Below are 20124 nucleotides of genomic sequence, written 5' to 3'. Positions count from 1 at the left end.
AAATTTTGATGCTCCTACCAAAAACCGCCAAAAAATCTGGCCACACTGCCTGAAGTAGACATCACGGATAAACGAACTTTCGCACCATTTCTTGTTCACCGAAAAAGTGCGTGCGGTCGTGTGTTTTGTCTGAAGCAGAAATTTTACAAGGTCCGGCAAAATATATTGTGCATTGTGTGGGAAAGATTGTGTATTTGCGCATAGAATTGTGTAAATGAAGCTCTCCCATGAAATGTAGGCATTCTCTTGGGCCAGTGTCTATGGGACTTGCTAGAAACGCGCAAACCTCACAATACAATCGCCCGTAGGGACGGCATCACGGAACCCTACGGAAGGAAATCTGAAACTCTGATCGCATCCGACCGCACATTGTGCTCCTATGAATAGCGGATATCCGTTCAGATCCCGGCATTGTCTTCCGCAAGCTTGCAGTTCGCTCTATTCAGCACTATCTCAAGCCTGCTCTTTCCTGGAACGGCGGAAACTCGCTTCAAGCCAACGAAGCAAAACGGTGATAGAGAAGAAGAAGCACTTGTAGCCTACTGCCGGGAGCTATGTCTACGTAGAAGGAAAAAAATATACCACCCCAAGAACCGCGCAGTGCAAATGTACCGTCCGGTCGCGTGATCGTTTGCCCTACGCTGCCTCCATTTCACGGACATAGTGCGCGGCGTATTGGTGCCGTGTCATCACCGTGCTGCATCAGTGTTCTCATTTCCCTTGGCGGGTTTCTCCTCATTCCTCCCTCCCCCCCCCCCTCCTCGGTCCCAAGAACGAAACTGCTGCCGCTGACATTCCGAAGTTCGAGTGACAGTTGTACAAGTATACAGTATTGCTCCTGCTGCATTGCAAAAGCGCAGTGTCGTTTGTTCGCGAATTCCGGCATCAGCGCCTACTCGATCCTCACTTGAGCGGCTGGGTAGAGGGGGGGCTCGTGTCGCGTGAACTAAGATCCATGAGTAGTTTTGTTGCATTCGTGCAGTTATCGCTGCTCAACCGCATACGCTGATGTAAACATAATCCTTTTAACCCATCTCGTGCTTGTTTTGTTTCTAGCAGGGCCGATTAAGCCGAAGAAGACGAAGCAGCAGAAAACAGACAAAACAGTGTGTGAAATGACCAGTGCCAAGTACGGCCGCCAGTGAGTGTTTCGGGCGGCAGTCAAAGCACACGCCAAAGCCGACTACCTTTTCGTACGTCTTCGGCCATCCGGTGTTTCGCTCCCGTGCAAGCCTTGTGCAAAACGAGAGAGAGAGAGAGAGAGAGAGATCGTACTGGGCTCTAAAGTATTGCGAAGCGCTGCCAGAAAGTGTACAGCACATCACCCAAATCCCTATATATGAACACAAGGGCCGTGTTTTTCACGCGCCACCCTTGAAGCGTTATCACGGTTCGGCGGCAGCTACGGCAAAAACATCAGGCAGCATTTTCCTACATTGCCCAGCCATCTCTCTCTCCCTCTCTGCGGTGTGCGGTTTGTTCCGTTTCGCGTGTTAGCTAACTGTGCGTGTATAAGTGTGTGTGTGTGTGTACGTGTGTGTTTGTCCGCAACAATATCCCGTTCTGCTCAAAGTACACTCGGCATCGAGGCTTCCGCCCTATCGGAAGGGTGAATCTCATGACGCATATCTTCATACGATTCTTTTAGACCTGAAAGTGTGTTTAAAGTGTGATTGTTGGTGGAAGCAAGGATTCCTGTTGAGAGGAAGTTGATCAAAGGACAAGCTTCACCATGTCGCTCAGCCAAACCTCGGTGGTAAGTGAAAACAAATGTTAAACAATAAATGCAACAAGTTGTTCCGATTGCCGATTCCCGATTCAAATTCTGATGAACAACTAGCTGTGATAATTTCCTTGAATCACCGTCCTTCAATCATTGTAAGGCCAGTCTCTGAATGCCAAAGTGTAATGGTTCACCGATAAGAGCGTGTAATTCGATAAAAAGTTTGAGCCCTCTCAATAGTTTGCAATTAGATACAATACTATTGATAAGCTGATAACAAATGATGGTCGAAACAAATGGGGGTCGTTCCATATGCTTTGCCGCAAAAGAACGGCCCGAGAAAAAAAGATGATGATGATGATGATGATGAGAGCGCAGGGAGGAGTTATCACAACAGGTTGTCAATAGCAACACGAGCGTTGAGAGAGCTTTTCGACGTGCTGCTGAGTGTGATGTACTAATTTTAACCCATATGGTAACATCATCAATAACAGTGTTATCATGGTTTGGAATGCAATTTAAATTTTAAGATAACGGCATAAAACGATAATGCGAATGATATATGACGGTAAGCAAAATTAGAACAAATTCTAACAACAAACTCTGGTGTATCGTTTATTCCGTCCCCTATATTATTGAGAACCTTGATCGGCAAGGTACTTCAAAATATAGAAAATATGAAATTTAAGCCTTGATGCGCCTGTTGCACTGCAGCAAATACGAAAATAACATACCACAATGTGGTATGGTGCTACTACATGTGGTACTACTGTGTGATTTTTACGGTGCGGGGGTTGAGGAAAACGGAGGGGGTAGCTGTTTATCTCATTTATCAGTTAATACTTTGTTTCAACGCTGGTCATTTACGGCGAGCAACCATTGGACAAGATCATTAATAACGAAATTAGATGGAATGGTGGACTTCCCCGATGCGCTTGTGCAAGTAATTAAATACTTTTAGGAGTGCAATATGATTTAATCAACAATCTTGTGTTCAATCGCTTTGGAACAATCTTGTTTGTGCATTAACGCGCAGTAATTATCCACAGCCGAATAGTTCACAGAGTTTTCATAAATTCCGTTAAATTAAAGTGTGTTTAAAAATCTTTTTTTTAACCGTTTTATTTTGTATTTCTGTATTTTCCCACAGCTAAAGGTCTACACCACGGTCATCGACGATGTCATCGCCGGTGTCCGGGATGCGTTTCTCGATGAAGGTGTGGACGAGCAGGTACTGCAAGAAATGAAGCAAGTGTGGACGTCAAAACTTTTGGCTTGCAAAGCTATCGAATCTACCCCAGAATCCCAAGATCAGCAGGCTGGGGGAAATGCGAAGGTAAGGTTTATGGTTAAGTTTTTCCCAACGAGAGAAGTTTATTGTGTTAGAATATGTAAATAACATGTGTTTTTTCTTACATTTAATCGATCCTTTTTAACTTACCATCGCCCATACCAATGACACACGGATAACACAGTCTGCCTCACACGCAAAGGTAGGAAAACCCAAACCTAATCATTTACTCTGCAGGATTACAATATTGTGTCAATAGTTAGCAATATGGACTCATGCGTTCCTCTTTGTCCCAAAACACTTTACAGAGCAATGGAACGAAGAAATCAAAGGCTGCCTCAGCCGCGGCTTCCGCCGCAGCGACGTCAAACAATCAGCAGGAAAATGGAAAAGCAAACATTATCACAAAGACCGAACCAGGACTGAAAAATGCAAACGTACCTGCGTTGGTCCCGGCCGGAAGTGCACAGCCAGCGGTACCGAATCAGAACGCCACTACAGCTGGTGGTACCACTACTACGACGACGGCAGCGAATACTACATCAACGGCAGCTGCACCAGCACCAGCACCAGCAGCAGCAGCAGCAGCAGCAGCAGCAGCAGCAGCACCCCAGCAGCAGCAACAAAATTCGGCCCCGGCTGCTGTCGTGGCGGCTCTCGATCCGAACAAGCTGGTTGCCATCCAGATAACGCTACCGGCGCAACCGAACGTCGCCAACAGCCAGCCGCGCGTCCTGACGATCCAGGTCCCGGCGTCCGCTCTGCAGGAAAATCAGCTACAGCAGGTGCTTACCAGCCCGATCATTTCCTCAATAATGCCACTACCGCCACACATCGCGTCGACCGTACTGCAACAGCATGTGAATGCGTACTTGCAGAATCTGAATATAAGTAAGTTCTCATCAGCTTGAGTGGTTTTTCATTCTGATAGTATCGCGATTAGTGATGTTGTTTTAATGGATCCTAAAACATTGCCCTAAACAAACGATTGCAAAATGATGTTTCTCATACCAATGTTGTTCTTTTCCTGTATTTGTAGATGCCGTACCAATCCAGAAACAGCTCGATGGAGCTTGTGACGATGACGGTTTCATGGTAGACGAAACACCAGAAGTAGAAGTTTCACCCATCAGCTACAAACTTGTGGAACTATCGCCAAACGAACCCCTGGAACGGTATCGGCTCGATCGGCAACTGATAAGCGGGCTTGTAGCTGGTCAACGAACCAATCGCTGGTCCGCCTCTGCAAAGGAAAGCAACGAACCAATTGCTTGCAGTAGTAGCAGCAGCAGCAGCAGCAGACGCGGAGTTCGGTCAAAAGCATCTGCGGCCGCAAGAAATGCTCGACGTCGTCACCCGTTTAGAGCTGCTCAAGCTAAAGCTGTCCCTGTTCTCAGCGAACAAGAGCAAGGTAACTGAGCAACAAACAAGGTCCATGAATAGGAGAATATGTGCTTACCGTTGAACATTGTTTCTGCGTTTGTTTCTGTTCGAGCAGCTCTTACGTTCCACATCTGCAGTAGTCTTCAGCTTGACGGTGCCGTAGATACGTCCGACGAAGAGGGAAGCGACATCAGCGACGACAACATTGTCGACGATGACGACGAAGATTTGGACAAGGAGGAGGAGGACGACATGGAGGCCGAAGGTGGCGCAGAAGAGGAACCGCTCAATAGCGAAGACGACGTTACAGATGAAGACGCGTCCGATTTGTTCGATACGGATAATGTTGTCGTTTGCCAGTATGATAAGGTATGTGAGCAAAGGGCATCTATTTGGTATTGTTTTTATATTAGCTATTAAATTTTTTTTTCTCTCCATTCGCTGATTTCGTTTCTAGATCACGCGATCTCGTAACAAGTGGAAGTTCTATCTTAAGGACGGTATCATGCATATAGGTGGCAAGGATTATGTGTTTCAAAAATCGAACGGCGACGCTGAATGGTAAGCTGCTGCAACCATAAATCAACCAATCGGCGGAAAACGGCGAATTTGAGTGCCTAGCAGCTGGGATGTGTGTTTCGGTGTCATTCTTAGTGCGACGGACGGAGGCGTTTCAGAGTTTATAGTAGAGCGAGAGAGATAAAAAAGCCTAGTGGAAGGTACATTATTGCCATTGCAAACGGTAGAACATCTGCAAGCTGCACTGAACAGTAGGGTAGATCAACGATTTTAGATAAATTACTGCGAGAGAGCTGTGTGCTGCGGTGGTCGAGTAGAAATGCATCAATGCAAGGAAGCTGGGAGAAAACCCACTAAATGAAGCAGCTTTGTGTGAGGTTTTGTGCATGATTGTAATACGTTTTCGGCAAACCGATAAGAACTCATACGTCGGGATACGGATATCCATCACGTCTACGCTAATAAACCAAATGGGGTGAGTGTGGCAACTTCGGCTTAAATGGCCATCGCAAGTCTCACTCGCAACTCCCCTCCGCCCTTACCGTACCAACCAACGAATGGATCAAACAGCAGGAATGCCATTTGTATGTGTGGTAACGATCACCACGTAGTCGATCGATTTTTGTTTTTACTAAACAACGAGGAAACAGAGTTTGACTTATCGGAAATAGGAACCATCCCGGGGTGCGCTTTGGCCGCGGGTTTATGTTCAGTAAACCTAATCTAATCTATCCCCCATGCAAGGGAGAAGTGAAAGCTTTTGATAGATTTGCAAAATGGAAATGAATCAATTAACAAGATAACTCAAAAAGGTACACAAGTTTGTAAACGATTCCCGCATATTTCAGTAAATGTCGAGTAGTAAGTGCATCATAATATACTAAGAATGTGAGCTATTTTTACACCATCAAAGAATGATTCAGGGCAGTTGTCATGTTCATACGTTCGACTTATTGTTTTAACAACTCGCTCAACCGTACACAATCCTCGGTGTTAGCGTGTGTTTGTGTTTTATTTTCATCTACCAATTTGCACATCCCTCGTAGAGTTGCATCCTATCCGACTTGCGTTATTTTCTTCTGTGCGGCACTTGGTGCAATTTCGTCATAACATAACGTTAGAATTTTTCGCTAGCACTAATGTGTAAAAATATAAGTGTAGATTGTGGTGGAATTGCTTGTTTTTATTGTAATAAAGTAAGAGGACGAGTTTTTTTTTTCTCTTGTGTACGTAGTGCATAATAAGAATTACAAAAATACCTTCAAATACAATCTTCTCGCGGAGAGATCTATAGCGTGACGGTTTAATCTTGTTCATCCGAAATTAGGCAATAAATGGCTCTTAAACATAGCTGCCCGTTAGTGCAGTTTCTAAGGCTTTGTACAAATTAAAAATTAAAATGCGAAATATGTTTTCAAACGGCTGTCTCTGCCCACATGTGTCATATTTAACTTTTCCCACCGTTCCCGGAACTGTCAGCTGTCAAACGGTGCCTGAAAAGGCACAACCTTCTCTTTGCAGGCGCATAATGGACAGATTGTAAAAATCACGGACTGTTTCAGATTTGTGTGAGTCGCAAAAATAGTGTCTTTGCCGTGGATACTCCTTTAAAATCTTAGATGACCCCAACTGTCCATTTCTCAAGAAGAAAAGCATTCAGCAGGCGGGTGAAGTAGCAGCACAATACAGCGCCCTAGCGCCCATACCAGGCTGTTTTATTATATACACACACACACACTCTCTCTCTGATGTGAGCAAGCTGGCGGGTACTCCATAACAAACATCCGGACACTTTCTTCCACCGCCACTGCAATGGACGGCCATATCAACATCGATCATCATCAACCGACGGCAGCAACGGCACAGGATGCGTCCGATGGGCGCGGCTCGCGGAAACGCTGGCAAAAGATGCCCGCCGACGCTAGCAGCTCTCCACATCCGTCCTATGGGGTGAGTGTCGCCGAGAGGGCTCACAGAGCTTTGTTTACACTGGACGGCTAGTGGCGTGAGTCATCGTCCGGAGAACAAGGGGGGTTGTACTAATTTGCATCTGTTTCGATCGATTATCTACTCCGTATCGCGTGTATCTAGACAACCGATTCCATCCCGCAAGTGACAATACGTGATACAAGCAGCCGGGGACGAGCGGGTCCATCGCGAGGCTCCCCTTCTGGCAACAGCTCCCGGCAGCGGCAACAGCAGCAGCAGGAACAGGAGCAGGCGTTGAATGAGGAGGAAGGACTCAAATATGGTGCGCAACATGTGATAAAGCTGTTCGTTCCAGTGACCCTTTGCATGATGGTCGTGGTGGCCACAATTAGCTCGATTAACTTTTATACCATCAAGGATGTGTACCTGTAAGTAGGCGACGGTGTCTTGCGGCTATGCGTAACAGTTGGGGTAATTTATGGTGCTTTTCATTTCCCGTTTCAGCGTCTACACGCCGTTTCACGAACTAACGGACGACACGGGCACAAAGATATGGAATGCTCTCGCAAACTCGCTAATCCTGATGACGGTGATCGTCATCATGACCATACTGCTCATCGTCCTGTACAAGCACCGCTGCTACAAGGTGATCCACGGTTGGCTGATCCTGTCCTCCCTGCTGCTGCTGTTTCTGTTCAGTGGCCTTTATCTGTTTGAAATTCTGCGAGCGTACAACGTCCCGATGGATTGGTTTACGGCCGGGCTGCTTGTGTGGAACTTTGGTGTGGTGGGCATGATCTCAATCCACTGGCAGGGTCCGCTCCGGTTACAGCAAGGCTATCTGATCTTTGTGGCCGCACTGATGGCACTGGTGTTTATCAAGTATCTTCCAGAATGGACAACGTGGGCTGTACTAGCTGTGATATCAATTTGGGGTAAGCTGAGTAGTAGTCACTAAGGTTGGATTTGATGATATTTCGTTGATATTTATTTTCTTTTTTTTTTATTTATTTTTTATAGATCTAATTGCCGTACTTACCCCTAAGGGGCCTTTGCGAATTTTGGTCGAAACGGCGCAGGAGCGTAACGAGCAAATCTTTCCAGCTCTAATTTATTCATGTAAAATGCACCACAAGAAAGGTTTAAGCAGCGTGTGTATTAATGTGCTCTTTACCCCTTTACAGCAACCATCATGTATTCCTACCTCGGCACACACACGGATCCGGATCGTGCGGCACCGTTGTCTGGCGAGCGGACCATCGGCACTGGGCCGGGTAGCGCTGGCGGAGGCAGCCGACAGGCTGGTGGGTACGGTGCAGTCAATAACCACGGCCCAACGCAAACCGGAGCAACCGTAGAAGGTATGCGGCTGGTTGCCATTCCCAATGATAGAACGCATGATTTGCCCAGGGGTATATGTTTTTTACGATTTTTGCTTGCCTATTATATCTGTGCCTCTACATAATCGCTAATTTTCCTCCGTGCTAACTAACACACTAACAAATACAGTACTTCTCTTGGGTATCATCGGTCTGCTTTCCCCCTTAATATTCTCATCCAAGTAGCTTTGAAATGCTTCTACTAACGTAGCGCGATTCCATTGGTATTGCAGATCAGACGGCCGGCTTTACGCAGGATTGGGCGGCAACGGCTAACCAAAGAGTAACGAGGCGGCAAATTGAGGTGCAGGCTAACATTGCCAACAATCCGTCCCGGCCCGAGTACCGTACTGTCACGGCAGAGGCAACCCGCGCAGGACAGGATCCGCAGCTCGGTGGTGCTCTGTATGACCAGGCGGAAGAAAGTAAGAACGAAACGGAAAACATTACTGTTTTGTCCTCGTGCTAAATGTATTATTGATCCCTTTTCAAACTGACTGACACGTTGCAGGAGGCATTAAGCTTGGGCTAGGTGACTTTATCTTCTACTCCGTGCTGGTTGGCAAGGCATCGAGCTACGGCGACTGGAACACCACGATAGCGTGCTTTGTGGCAATACTGGTGGTATGTATTGGCGTCCGCCCACCGCAGACGAGCTGCTGGGACCCCACAAGTAACTCAAACCTTGCTTCTTGTCTTTCCCGCCAAAAAGGGTCTCTGCCTGACGCTGCTGCTGTTGGCCATCTTTCGCAAAGCATTGCCGGCACTGCCGATTTCCATCTTTTTCGGGCTGATCTTTTGCTTCGTCACGAGCGTGATTGTGAAACCGTTCACGGAAGCGCTTACGCTGGAGCAGGTGTTTATTTAGTTAATGCAGCAAAACGGGGATAAGGAAGTTGTAGGTCCGGTTTTTACCGGGTTCAATGATTGGATTAGGGATTAGGCGCAACAAAACAAACGTGCTCAAATCCACGCCGAGCCGTGTTTTTCTAGCATATCTAGCTCGTTTATTTATATCGTAATATTTTAATATCGTGTAATCAAAAAAAAAAAACAACCCGAGAGACAGCGAGCGGCAGTTAGATAGTGAGAAAGTGTAGGTGAACGTACCGCCACTAACAAACACGTAACGCGTATTGGCTTAGTTGAAACGGGGATGCAAAAGTAACATGTACGCTACACACACACACGGTCCATCATGCTTGAATTTGGAAATGGTCCTCCTGATCAGACTTAAGCGTTGCTTACCATTTTACACACATTACACACGTGCATTTTTGTATTTTGTGCATCACATCCGTACGTGTTCGATCCGTAGATGAATGTATCCTTTCTTGGATGTGTGTATGTATGAATGTGTATGTGTGGATGTATCCCCCCTGTCCTAAGACATTTTACACTTCATACTGGCGATTAGGGGAATGCGTTGCATTTCTTGAATGCTCCATAATTGGTGTATTGATGTTTCTCTCTCCCGTCCTCTCGGAGGCATTTGATCTTCCCGGGGGCCCCCGTTTTGATGCGTAAAGGAGGAGACATATTTTGAAGAGTGTAACCACCCGGGAACTAGGGAGACACATGACTGCATACATAAAATTTGTACCATTTTAGAGCGGAGTATAATCGTTATGCTATTTCTTTTCTTTACATAATATACAACCCGACATCAATAACTACTGACTGGGAATAAAAGAAGAAGAAAAAAAGAATGCAGGCATATTAGCGATTCATTTTGTCGCATGTATATGTATTTCTCTTCATGATCATTAATTACATTTCGTGTAGCATATTTTTTGTATCTGGACAAGTTGTTGGAAAGAGGGTTGCAATCATTCGCGATTAAACTAAATGGCGCAATAATTGTGTCAAGTTTATGAAAGGGGAAAAAGTCTACGAGCGACTCATGCAGTCGGTGTTCAGTATCGCCCCTTGCGCCCGTTGTCGTTGCGATCGTTTTTCCTATCCCTACTGCGCGATCGACGGCGGTCGCGGGAACGATCACGACCACCTCCGATACCGCCTCCGCCGCCCCCACCGCCACCGCCACCGCCACCACCACCGCGACGTGGCGATCGCGACCGAGATCGGGAACGTCCCCGGCGTCTCGAGTACAGATAGCGGCGCAGCTCGCGCGAGATCGGCTTCAGGTGCATGAAGTTGCAGAACCCGGACCGCGTACATTCGCCCATCTCGTACTGCCGACAGCACGCCTCGCGGAAGTCTGTCACCGGCGAAAGCTCCGAGTACACCGGTCTGCCGCCGAACCAACGGTTGTTCAGATCCTTGGCCGCCCGCTCCGCGTCCTCTTCGCGGCGAAACTTGATGTACACGTTGCCGACCAGATGGTCGCCCAGGTTGTCGCACACGTTCATCTCCTCGATTTCACCGTACTTGTCCTCGCACTCGACGAACACGTCCTCGAAAAAGTTGTCGTAGTGCTCCTGCATCTCTTCGTCCGACACGTTCGCCACCAGGTGACTACCGTCGGCCGATTTGGCCGAATTCTGGGGGTTCACGTACAGGTTCTGCAGCAGACAGGTTTGCGAGAAGGTCGGCTTGTTGTGGATGCGGGAGCAGCGATCTCCATGGCGGCAGGCACCAATTTTAAAGTAGAACGAACAGTTGACCCTGCAAAAAAAACACAACGAATTGAATAAACGTGTCTGTAACTGAACACACGAAACACACGCTCGTCCGCCGGCCTTCAGCTGCGATGGCGGCATTCCTGCCACAAGGAACAACAAACACGGCGACGATGGCAAGCGTTGTGGCCGGGTATGTTTGGGAGTGGAAACCGTGAAAACTACCGCACTTACTTGTCTTTCTCGGTACCGAAAATCGAGGCCAGGTATTCTGCCATCGTTTTCCGTCACCTTTTGGGTTGTGTTAAATGCTTAATATGCTAAAAAAGTTGTCCGAAAGCGCCTCAAACAAACGCAGCGAGGAAGACGCACACAAGCTGTTTTTTTTCCTCTCTCTCGGGGGAACATTGAAAGATGGCGAAAGTGACAGCTGTCAAAATGGTCCAGAGAACATTCGACCAGTTTTCCAGAAACTCGAGCTACCAGTCGAGCAGTTCTGCGAGTGCAGCCAATTTCAGTTCGATTTAAAGTTTTTGTTAAATGATAGTTTGTTTATAAAAATGCAATTTCGTAGGCGCAATTTATCTTTTAAATCAAATGATGCTTATTAAAAAAGCGAATTTTATTCCCGATCAAATGAACCACGGTTTATTGGATTCGTGTACCAACGTCAAGCCAGCTGTCAGGGTAATGTTTTTCTTGCTGTTTGCCCATTTCCACTGGTTCGCAACAAGAGAGAAAAACAAAGAGAAACCCACAGTTTCGCGGAGTGGGGCGAGCCGTGCGTGTGTGTATGTACGTTAGTGTACGGTTCGCGAATTCTCATATCGATCGATCGCGTATGATCGGCCGCGGCAATGGCCCTTCATCGTCGTCCTGAGTGGTGGAACCGGCACCTGGGCTCAACATAAACGATGCCAATGGAGGGGGGGAAACCGAACCGACAGCATCCACCACCACACAGCGCTGGTTCGGTGCCGCTGCATCCACAGCACAATCGGATGCAGCTTGTACAGGCAAACAGCTCACAGCAGCAGCAGCAGCAGCAGCAGTACCGGTCTGGTTGGTGGTAGCGACGGTCCCTTCTTCGTGGCCTAGCGTGGAATAAAAGTTGTCCATTCGCGGCGAACCACTTTCAGTTCGTTTTATGCAATAGAGCCATACGGTGGTAGGAGCGCACGTACCCGGGAGTGCGAATCGAAAATAGTCGAACCTTTACCTCTTCCTTCGATCCGGGTGCAGTGGGCGGGGCGGGTTGTGTGTTTCCTCACCCGTGTAACCCCTGCCGTTTCCAGCCGGGCGCTCATCAGGTCCTGCCGACCAGCCTAGTGTACGCGAGTGTGGTGAACCGCGCGGGTGCTTGCCGTAGTGTTAGTGTATAAGTATCCTGGTGCGCCGTTCTTGTTGTGCTAGTGGTGCTTCGAAAGTGAGAGTTTTGCTAAAATTGGGTCGAACGGAATCGTGGAAAAAGAAGGCGCACGGGAAAGGGGTGCAACATAAATTTCCCTTTCATTCGGTGTTCGGTGCTGATTAATCTCACCCTCACGGATGGTGCAAACAACAAAAAAGTGGGCCAATTTTGTACAAGTGTCCCTAGTGTGAGTTGCTGAGCTGAAGAGTGTTTCGCCTCCTTTGATATATTTTGCTTGCGTGTTGTGCTGTTCGATGTAAAACGGCAACGTACTGGGAGGGTAATCCTGTTTCGCGCAAAGCCTTTTTCACAACATCACAAATGTCACCGGCTCCGGCTGCGGTGCACGAGGAAATGGAAATGCGGCAATGTAGTGAAATCAATAACCGTGAGCATTGGCGGCGGAAAATCGGCGGCAGCTGGCTGCACGGACGACCCGCCTGCTCGCGGCTCGAACGGTGCACAGCGACGGTTGCGACGGTCGGCCTGCTGTGGTTGGCGGTTGGCAGCACGCTTGCGGTGGCCAGCTCCGTGCACGACGGTCACTGCAAGCATCAGCATCCGAAGGCGCATGAGGTACGTTTGCCGTTGGGTTTTATGCATTTGGTCTCTAGTTTGGTATTGTAAGAAATGACTTTATTACACCGAATTGATACGCAAATGATATTTTTTCCACTGCGATCGTTTTGCATTTACGCTTTTGTTAATCTTAACTATCGAACATTTGATTGTCGGATGTTTCGTATAGTGTTACTCATGATGCCACTCTGTTTAGTGCAATATCATAATATCAAAAGGTCAAATTAAAATAAATAAAATTAAATTAAATTAAGCTAGGATACGTAAATCCACCAATATCAAAAATCGGATAGATATTAGTTCATATAATAAAAATAGTATGCTAGTAATAGTAAACTAGTAGTAAGCAAGTCCGTGCTAGGAATAAAAGAGTGAAGAAATTCCAATAAATCACCATAGTTTAGCAGGTTTCCTTCCCAACAGTTTCATCAGCCGAGCCAGTTGCTTTGTTGCAACAGCAATCAATAATGTAATAATGTACCTCAGTGCCTGAGTGCGTCACCGAACTACCAAAAAGTACGTGTACACTTTGATCACTTAACAAAACCATCATCATCATTATGCAGACAGAGCAGCGGACCAGTGTGTGTCATGCCATGGCAATAAAAGTGCATAAAAAATCGAGCCTGCCCGCCCAGTTCGCCCGAGTACACGTTGCAGAGTGCTGACGAAAATTTGTAATGAAAAAAATGTTGATTAAATATGCGTTTTATGTACTGTACGTTTGTATGCTTTCAACACCCAGCACAGTAATAATGCACACATTCTCCGAAAGTGTAAACACCTTGGCCTGCTCGAATCGGTTCGGAACGGCTCAATCAATTCGGGGCAGGCGGGGGACGGCTACTGGGTTGCTAAGGTTGGTTGGCTGGTAACATTTTCTTACCAACCATCACCACCACCACCCATTGCGTGCTTCGACTAGACAAATGCCGAAAGGGGAAGGAGGGAGTTCGTTGAGCCTTTCGGGCTTCGCAACATACCCGCTAAATGTCGCCTCCAAATGCAATGCTGTCTGCCCATGCCTGACTTGCCCTGGGCATTGGGAGCCGAGGTATCGGCAGCAAGGGGATGGTGTCGATCATCGGTCGATCGGAATTGGTGTGTAGGTAAATTTTCACGATCAACCATCATCATCATCATCATCAACAACAACAGACACGAATACACGATCAGCAGCGTTGCACACAGCTATTTCGTTGCATTGATTTAGCTAGGCCTCGGCTGGGCTTTTTTACATGCTTTTGGCGTCGGGTTTACAAAGTTAACGCCATCGACCGGTGTGGAAATTGTTTATCGCCGGTGTAATGTACCGTGCGCTCATCTACTGGTCAATCAAATTTTCACACCAATTAGGGGGATATTGTGAGCTGGGGGTTGTTTGTAGAAAAATGATTGAAAATTGATCAATACCAATCTAATTTCGTTCGATGATGGGTACCGAATCAGGTTGATATCAGCATTAGATAATGGACGGAAAGCAGTTGAATAATCTTTTCCTATTATGCGTTGCTGTACGGGCTGCATTATGAGATTTTTAGGTATTATTGTTATTTAGTGTACGCAAAAATTACAAAAAAAAATGTCATTTAGTGTACACAAAAGGAACATATTTTATCATTTTTTTAAAGCATTTAAAGCATTAAAGCTTTTGATGATTTTTTTTTACATAAATATGATGTTGCTTTTGGAGCATCAAGTTGTCTTTTAAGCAAAAGTGTTTCAATAATCGCAATAATAACCAAAAAAACACTAAACCACCACACAATCCACTAAAAAGGAGTGAGTAGCAATGATTGATCGTCACAATTCGATGCTAATGATAATCCGATCGTTGAACCCCTCTCAAGTCAACGGATCGTACTGTTGGAGCGCAAATGCTTCTCGAATGCTGCGTCGGCAAGAAGTGTCTAACAGGCGTGGTACGCTTCAACACCCCTCGACACTGTCCACCCACGCCAAAACGAGGCAAAGAGATAAATTGTTACTTATTTTCGCATATCTACCTTTACTTGTCGACATCCTGACAGCCGCTCGACGACACCATCATGGCATGGTAAATGATGGATGAATCCTTCTCCATCCTTCCCCTTTCCTTAAGACTGTTTGTTTCAGTCGTTATGAGCGGTACAATTGTATTTGCTGTGCAGTGTCTGTGTACCGGTTCTGGGTGTACTTAAAATTCTGAACCGAGTTGCCTAGCATGCCCCAACACGACGTAGGAACTCTTCTAGGGTTCAACTATTGCGTTCCCTAGTATAGGGATGGCTTTGAGGCAACGACGACGAGCTGCGCGTAGTCCATCGCGACACGCGTTTTGCAACCGACCGCAGTTGAAATTTCAGGGGAACGCGGGGCAAAATGGCACTGTTAAGGATTATGCTCTGTATCCCATTGAATGAATCACTTTGCAGCGATGTTTTGACGATGATGATGCATTAATAACAAATGTAAATGAATAAAATGAAATTGAAAAATTAACATCAAAAGCCGTGAAAATATGTTGTGCGCGGTAATACACCAAATGTCAAAAACCCATTAAAACAAAGGTTTAAGCTGTTGCAGCTTAGGTAGAATTGTGAGTGTATTGTATTGTATTGTTTATTGTATTAAGTGATTGGCCAAACAAGCGGCCTTATCACTGAATTAAAACTAAAACTTAAATAACTAACGCAGTACAATGACAAGACGGATCAACAGAATCTAGTAGGTAGGTGCCAGTCAAATAAAATGTAACGCTGATTAAACTTACGGGCCATCGCAGTCATTGGGTCGTTCTCGCTGTATGCACGTCTTGTAAGGTCAGTTCTTATTAGTCTGTAGTTACGGAATACTCTAGGAGGGACATTTATGTTGACTCTAGCCAGTAGTTCTGGCGAATCTATCTCACCGACAATAAGTTTGGACAAAAACGTACATTGGGCATTATCACGTCTCCTAGCAAGTGTGTCCAGACCAAACAACAAACAACGAGTATGATACGATGGACGAGGGGTTACATTACGCCACGGAGTGAAGTGTAGGACAATACGAGTAACTCTCTTTTGGACAGCTTCTATTCTATTGGACCAAACACTAGAGAATGGACACCAAACTGTAGAACTAAACTCGAGGATGGAACGAACATAGGACTTATACAGAGTTAATAGGCAGTGTGGGTCATTGAGTTCTCTCGAATGTCGACGAATAAATCCTAGCATTTTGTTAGCTTTGTCTAAAATATCACAGTAATCCCTGACCGTATTGCAACGCGGTAGTTGTGTCCCTGATATGCTATAGATATACCTTATCGGACTAGCTATTCTAAAGAAAGACATTGACGTACACTTATCAACAGAAATTAGCAGGTCATTATTGATACACCAGTCAGAGAAAACATCAATCGATCTTTGCAGAGAAAGAGAGTCGGAAGTGTTACGTACGATACGAAACAGCCTAACATCATCCGCATAAAGCAGACAATCTGCTTCCGTAATAGCCAGTGTGACGTCGTTAATAAAAAGCGAGAACAGCAGTGGTCCCATGTTGCTGCCCTGAGGGACGCCAGATGAACTCTCGAAAACTTTAGATGAGACACCATCGATTTGTACGTAGTAGCTACGATCAGAGATATAGGACCTGAACCAATTCACCAGCGGAGTAGAGAGACCGATCCGGGCGAGCTTAGCCAACAGCAAGCGATGGTTCACACGATCAAACGCAGCCTTAAGATCAGTGTATACTGCATCCATCTGAGCTCCGGAAGTAAAGGCTGCGTGGCAGTTGGAGACGAATTCCACCAGGTTTGTGGTAACACTGCGTCGAGGAAAGAAACCATGCTGGCGTGTAGAAATATAAGAACGACAGTGATACATTAGCGAGTTTTGTATGACGATCTCAAACACCTTGGCACAAGAAGGCAAGGTGGTTATACCGCGGTAGTTCTCAGCAGAGTTTTTATCCCCTTTTTTGTACACCGGGAACATCACAGAGGATTTCCAGGCCGTGGGTACAGTACTTTGTGCAAAAGAGAGTTGGTAGATTTGAGACAGAGGCTTTGCTAAAAATTCGCGGCATTTGGCAAGGATTGCCGTAGGAATACCATCGGGTCCAGGGTTGTATGAGGTTTTGACCTGCTGCAGAGCACGTAGTACAGTATCTACCGAGATAATAATATCGCGTACATCAATGTCAACAACATCACAGGGCACATTATTTAAAGCTGCTTCTAATGATAAGCTTGCATCATCCGTAGTAAAGCAATCCTTGAAACGATCAGCAAATAAGTTGCACATGCCTTCCTTACTGCTTGTGGAGACGTTGTTATATGTGAGAACATCGGGGAGCGAGCTGTTACCGCGTTTTGATTCAACATACCTCCAGAATCGTGTTGGGTGTCTGATGAGCGAGAATTTCACTCGAATGAGATAACGAGTATGAAGTTGTCTGTTATAGCTTCTATATACATTATGGGCAGCAATGAACCTTAATTTGGAGTGTTGTGTACCATTTGTACTGTAAAAGCGAAAGCATGACGCTTTGTTTTGCTTTAGACGGCGTAAACGTGCATCAGACCATGGTGGACTGCGACGCGGTGGCATTAGAGGACAGCAATCAGATATAAGCGCCAGTAGTGTTGTGTTAAATAGTTCCAATGCTGAGTTAACATCCGGATTACCTTCCAGGAAAGACCAGTCAGTAGATTGAAGCAGTTCAGCTAGACGGATAAAGTTAGTTCGCCTGTAGTAACGTGTGCCGGACTCACGGTTTGGTGCGGTAGAACGCCAGGAACGAGCTGTATTGCCAGCACCAGTTAAGTGTAGTTCAACAGGAGGATGATGAACATCAACGGCAACCATAGGGAAGGGTGACACCACCGGTGGGGCACAATAATGTAGGATCTCGTCAGAGACAATTATGAGATCGAGAATGTTATTCGATGCATTAGGTATAAAGTTGATCTGAGAAAGCCCATTACTATAGATGCAGTCAAGCAAAGAGCGGCAGTTGTCCGTAATACGTGAATTCTCATAATTGATTCGCAGTGCAGGAACGTTAGAGAAGAGGTAGAGAAGTGATTTTTTTTACAAATTTTAACTCTAAAAACGCACGTAAATTATAGATAAATATTATGTGCCTGGATATTCTTTTTTTCTAATTATTTACTGAATTCTTAAGACGATCAAAACTACATCGTTTTGAGCAAAAAGTTCGTTAGCTAATTTATTAATTTTGTTAGAAATAATAGGTTATGAAACGTTCATGGTGGGCTTTAAACATTGTATTTAATGTTTGTCAATCATTCGATGTCACTATAAACATGTTAATTTGCCAATAATGCAGATGACCATTTTGCCCCAACCTTCCCATTTTACTCCACGTTCCCCTACATCAATATTTACTACCACCGAGAGCAGTGCCGCTCCGCACTACAAGAAATGTCCATTTGTCGCTAGAATGGGCTAGCTATAGGTGACGGAAGGGAGGAGGTCGACCAACGCAAATGAAAACCCTCCAAATGTTGCAGGCAAACTGCCTCTCCCCCCCCCCCCCCCCCCCCCCTTTCACCTTATATGGTACACCGCCCACAAGTTCACATAGTTCGCCTCCTCGTTGGCGATGAGGAAAAGATTCTCACGCTAGCCCGCGAACCCTAAAGAACCTTTTTTGCTCCAACTTCCCAGCCCCGTATCGTGGGACACGGAAATGGGACAATGTGGAGAGGTCGTTGAGGGGTTCACTACATATTTAACGTTCACGGTCACGTTTTCAACGGAACAATCACTCTGTAAAAGCGCCAATGTGGTGAGTTTTTTGGTTGTTGTAACCACCCTTAAACAATTAAGCACACCTATCGTATCTGTAAGATATTTGACTAATCTGCGTCCATTATGCTATTGGCACCGGGGTTTTGGCGAAAGACAATTCCATAAAAAAATTGCTCAAGATTTACAAAACTTCCCTGTGAATTGTTCCAGCTAAAAGGGCCCCATACTGCTTTGACGGTGCGCAGCAACAGCAGCAACGTTCTTGATGCCTTCTTTTTTTCTCACTGTGACAAAAGATCGTTTATTAGATCGACATGGCACAAAAACCAGCCCATTGTTTTCCAGTCATCGCCTGATGTACTTCCTTTTTATTTTGTTGCCCTTCCCCATACACACGGCGGTAGTACATCCGTAGCGCGTTGCGCGATAAACAATCACTCGCGTAGGGAAGTAATAACAATTTTCTGCCAGTCACAATGCCAACAACGAACGCATCATCGCATCACATGCACTTCATCACTTCATCCCGCTTGACAACGTGCGAGAGGTTCGGGCCCAATGATGACAATTCCATTCCCCATACCAAAGGGGAGAGGAACGTAACGTGCATTGTGCTAGCAGCAAAATCGAAACTCGTTTCTACACTGTTTGAAGTTGAAGTGTCAAAGGTCGGTAGACAATTTTACCTGGCAATTGTGCCGTGAACCATTAGAACCTTCTCTATTTTTGCCGCGTGTAGTAGTGCGACAGCCAGCCACCGTGATCTCCTGCGCGGGCTCGTGACGTACGATCACGATCGCGAGGATCGAACGCGCGGCAAGAAGCTTTAAAATATTAGGTACGAGAAATCGACGAGGTCGTCGGCTCGCTGATTCATCGCTCCGAGTGCTTTCGGTATAAAAGCAAAGGGTGTAACGAGCGTAGAGTAGGTCCGAAACGCGATCGCTAGTGGTATCAATTGTTCGCGTTCCGCTGTACTTTCGGTACAATTGCCTCAAATGTCTCGGAGCCTGTGGTGGGGCCCTGGGCTGCTGCTGCTGCTGCTGGAAACGGTTCAGCGCGGTGTGCAGGGTTTGGCAATAAATTTGCTAAATATTGTGCTGCGATGACAGTGCGCTACCATTATGCTTGGTGTGGCCTGTGGCACGTGCTGGTCCGCCCAGGGTAGGCCGTTGGACTACAGATCGGGAATGAAAGTTGGCGGTAATTGTTAGTTACCATTTTCTACGACATTTACGTTCAGGGCATAGAGCGTTTTAGCAACATTTAGGCTCTACGTTCCGAATTTCTTGTGATATGATGCTTCTAACACCTTTTTTGCGGAGCTTTATCATGCTAAGATCTCTTCCAGTTGGTTCCAGACCCTGTTCGCTGCAAACATTCTTCTTTTCGCTCTGAATACGATCTATTACTTTATAATGCCTGTGCCAAGAATGGCGGTACCACACCTAAATGGTTCGCTACGCGATCTGCCTGGAAGCGCGGCCATTCCGATCGAGTGAACCGCTCGCGCGCACCCAATGCTAAATCGAAACGTTTTGGCAACAACAATCTTGGGAGCGATTTTGTTTTGTTTACGCT

At 46.2% G+C, this 20124-nt stretch overlaps 4 protein-coding genes across 12 annotated transcripts in view; 3 read left to right on the top strand and 1 right to left on the bottom strand.

Annotated features, from left to right (window-relative positions):
* Nucleotides 1-46: 46 nt before the first annotated feature.
* LOC120949262 (transcription initiation factor IIA subunit 1) lies at nt 47-6203 on the top strand. Of its 8 annotated transcripts, none has more exons than XM_040366456.2 (9): nt 47-150; nt 1060-1141; nt 1649-1756; nt 2874-3059; nt 3199-3216; nt 3323-3905; nt 4054-4425; nt 4513-4766; nt 4855-6203. In XM_040366456.2, the coding sequence occupies exons 3-9, from the start codon at nt 1733-1735 to the stop codon at nt 4960-4962; spliced, it is 1545 nt and encodes a 514-aa protein (XP_040222390.2). In that variant the 5' UTR covers nt 47-150; nt 1060-1141; nt 1649-1732; the 3' UTR covers nt 4963-6203. The 8 variants fall into 8 exon arrangements, with proteins under 8 accessions (XP_040222390.2, XP_040222388.2, XP_040222384.2 ...); XM_040366454.2 differs by having other exon boundaries at nt 1057-1141; XM_040366450.2 differs by having other exon boundaries at nt 1060-1756.
* A 214-nt stretch (nt 6204-6417) lies between these two features.
* On the top strand, nt 6418-9281 carry LOC120949575 (presenilin homolog). Of its 2 annotated transcripts, none has more exons than XM_040366963.2 (8): nt 6418-6866; nt 7008-7273; nt 7350-7780; nt 7866-7964; nt 8030-8257; nt 8458-8649; nt 8736-8848; nt 8937-9281. In XM_040366963.2, exons 1-8 carry the CDS (start codon nt 6729-6731, stop codon nt 9090-9092), a joined length of 1623 nt encoding a protein of 540 aa, XP_040222897.2. In that variant the 5' UTR covers nt 6418-6728; the 3' UTR covers nt 9093-9281. The 2 variants fall into 2 exon arrangements, with proteins under 2 accessions (XP_040222897.2, XP_040222898.2); XM_040366964.2 differs by having other exon boundaries at nt 6419-6866; nt 8030-8206.
* A 652-nt stretch (nt 9282-9933) lies between these two features.
* On the bottom strand, nt 9934-11224 carry LOC120949576 (splicing factor U2af 38 kDa subunit). The gene is made up of 2 exons (XM_040366965.2): nt 11041-11224; nt 9934-10852 (listed from the first exon to the last, which is right to left on the bottom strand). The coding sequence occupies exons 1-2, from the start codon at nt 11082-11084 to the stop codon at nt 10141-10143; spliced, it is 756 nt and encodes a 251-aa protein (XP_040222899.2). The 5' UTR covers nt 11085-11224; the 3' UTR covers nt 9934-10140.
* Nucleotides 11225-11500: 276 nt separating this feature from the next.
* Nucleotides 11501-20124, top strand: part of LOC120949334 (leishmanolysin-like peptidase) — a 36210-nt gene continuing 27586 nt past the window's right edge. The window contains exon 1 of the mRNA XM_040366573.2: nt 11501-12793. Coding sequence (XP_040222507.2) covers nt 12539-12793 — 255 coding nt within the window. The 5' untranslated portion in view covers nt 11501-12538. The remainder of the gene's footprint in view (nt 12794-20124) is intronic.

This window comes from Anopheles coluzzii, chromosome 2, assembly GCF_943734685.1.
Source record: "Anopheles coluzzii chromosome 2, AcolN3, whole genome shotgun sequence".
Lineage (NCBI taxonomy): Eukaryota > Metazoa > Arthropoda > Insecta > Diptera > Culicidae > Anopheles > Anopheles coluzzii.
This window is presented reverse-complemented; position numbering and strand designations above follow the sequence as displayed.

Coding starts and splice junctions, on each gene's coding strand:
- LOC120949575 (XM_040366963.2), top strand. CDS start 6,729: ATGGACGGCCATATCAACATCGATCATCATCAACCGACGGCAGCAACG. Junction 8,258..8,457: donor AACGCATGATTTGCCCAGGG/GTATATGTTTTT, acceptor TTGGTATTGCAG/ATCAGACGGCCGGCTTTACG. Junction 8,849..8,936: donor GCTTTGTGGCAATACTGGTG/GTATGTATTGGC, acceptor CCCGCCAAAAAG/GGTCTCTGCCTGACGCTGCT.
- LOC120949576 (XM_040366965.2), bottom strand. CDS start 11,084: ATGGCAGAATACCTGGCCTCGATTTTCGGTACCGAGAAAGACAA. Junction 10,853..11,040: donor TTCGGTACCGAGAAAGACAA/GTAAGTGCGGTA, acceptor TTTTTTTTGCAG/GGTCAACTGTTCGTTCTACT.
- LOC120949262 (XM_040366456.2), top strand. CDS start 1,733: ATGTCGCTCAGCCAAACCTCGGTG. Junction 1,757..2,873: donor CGCTCAGCCAAACCTCGGTG/GTAAGTGAAAAC, acceptor ATTTTCCCACAG/CTAAAGGTCTACACCACGGT. Junction 4,767..4,854: donor TCGTTTGCCAGTATGATAAG/GTATGTGAGCAA, acceptor TTTCGTTTCTAG/ATCACGCGATCTCGTAACAA.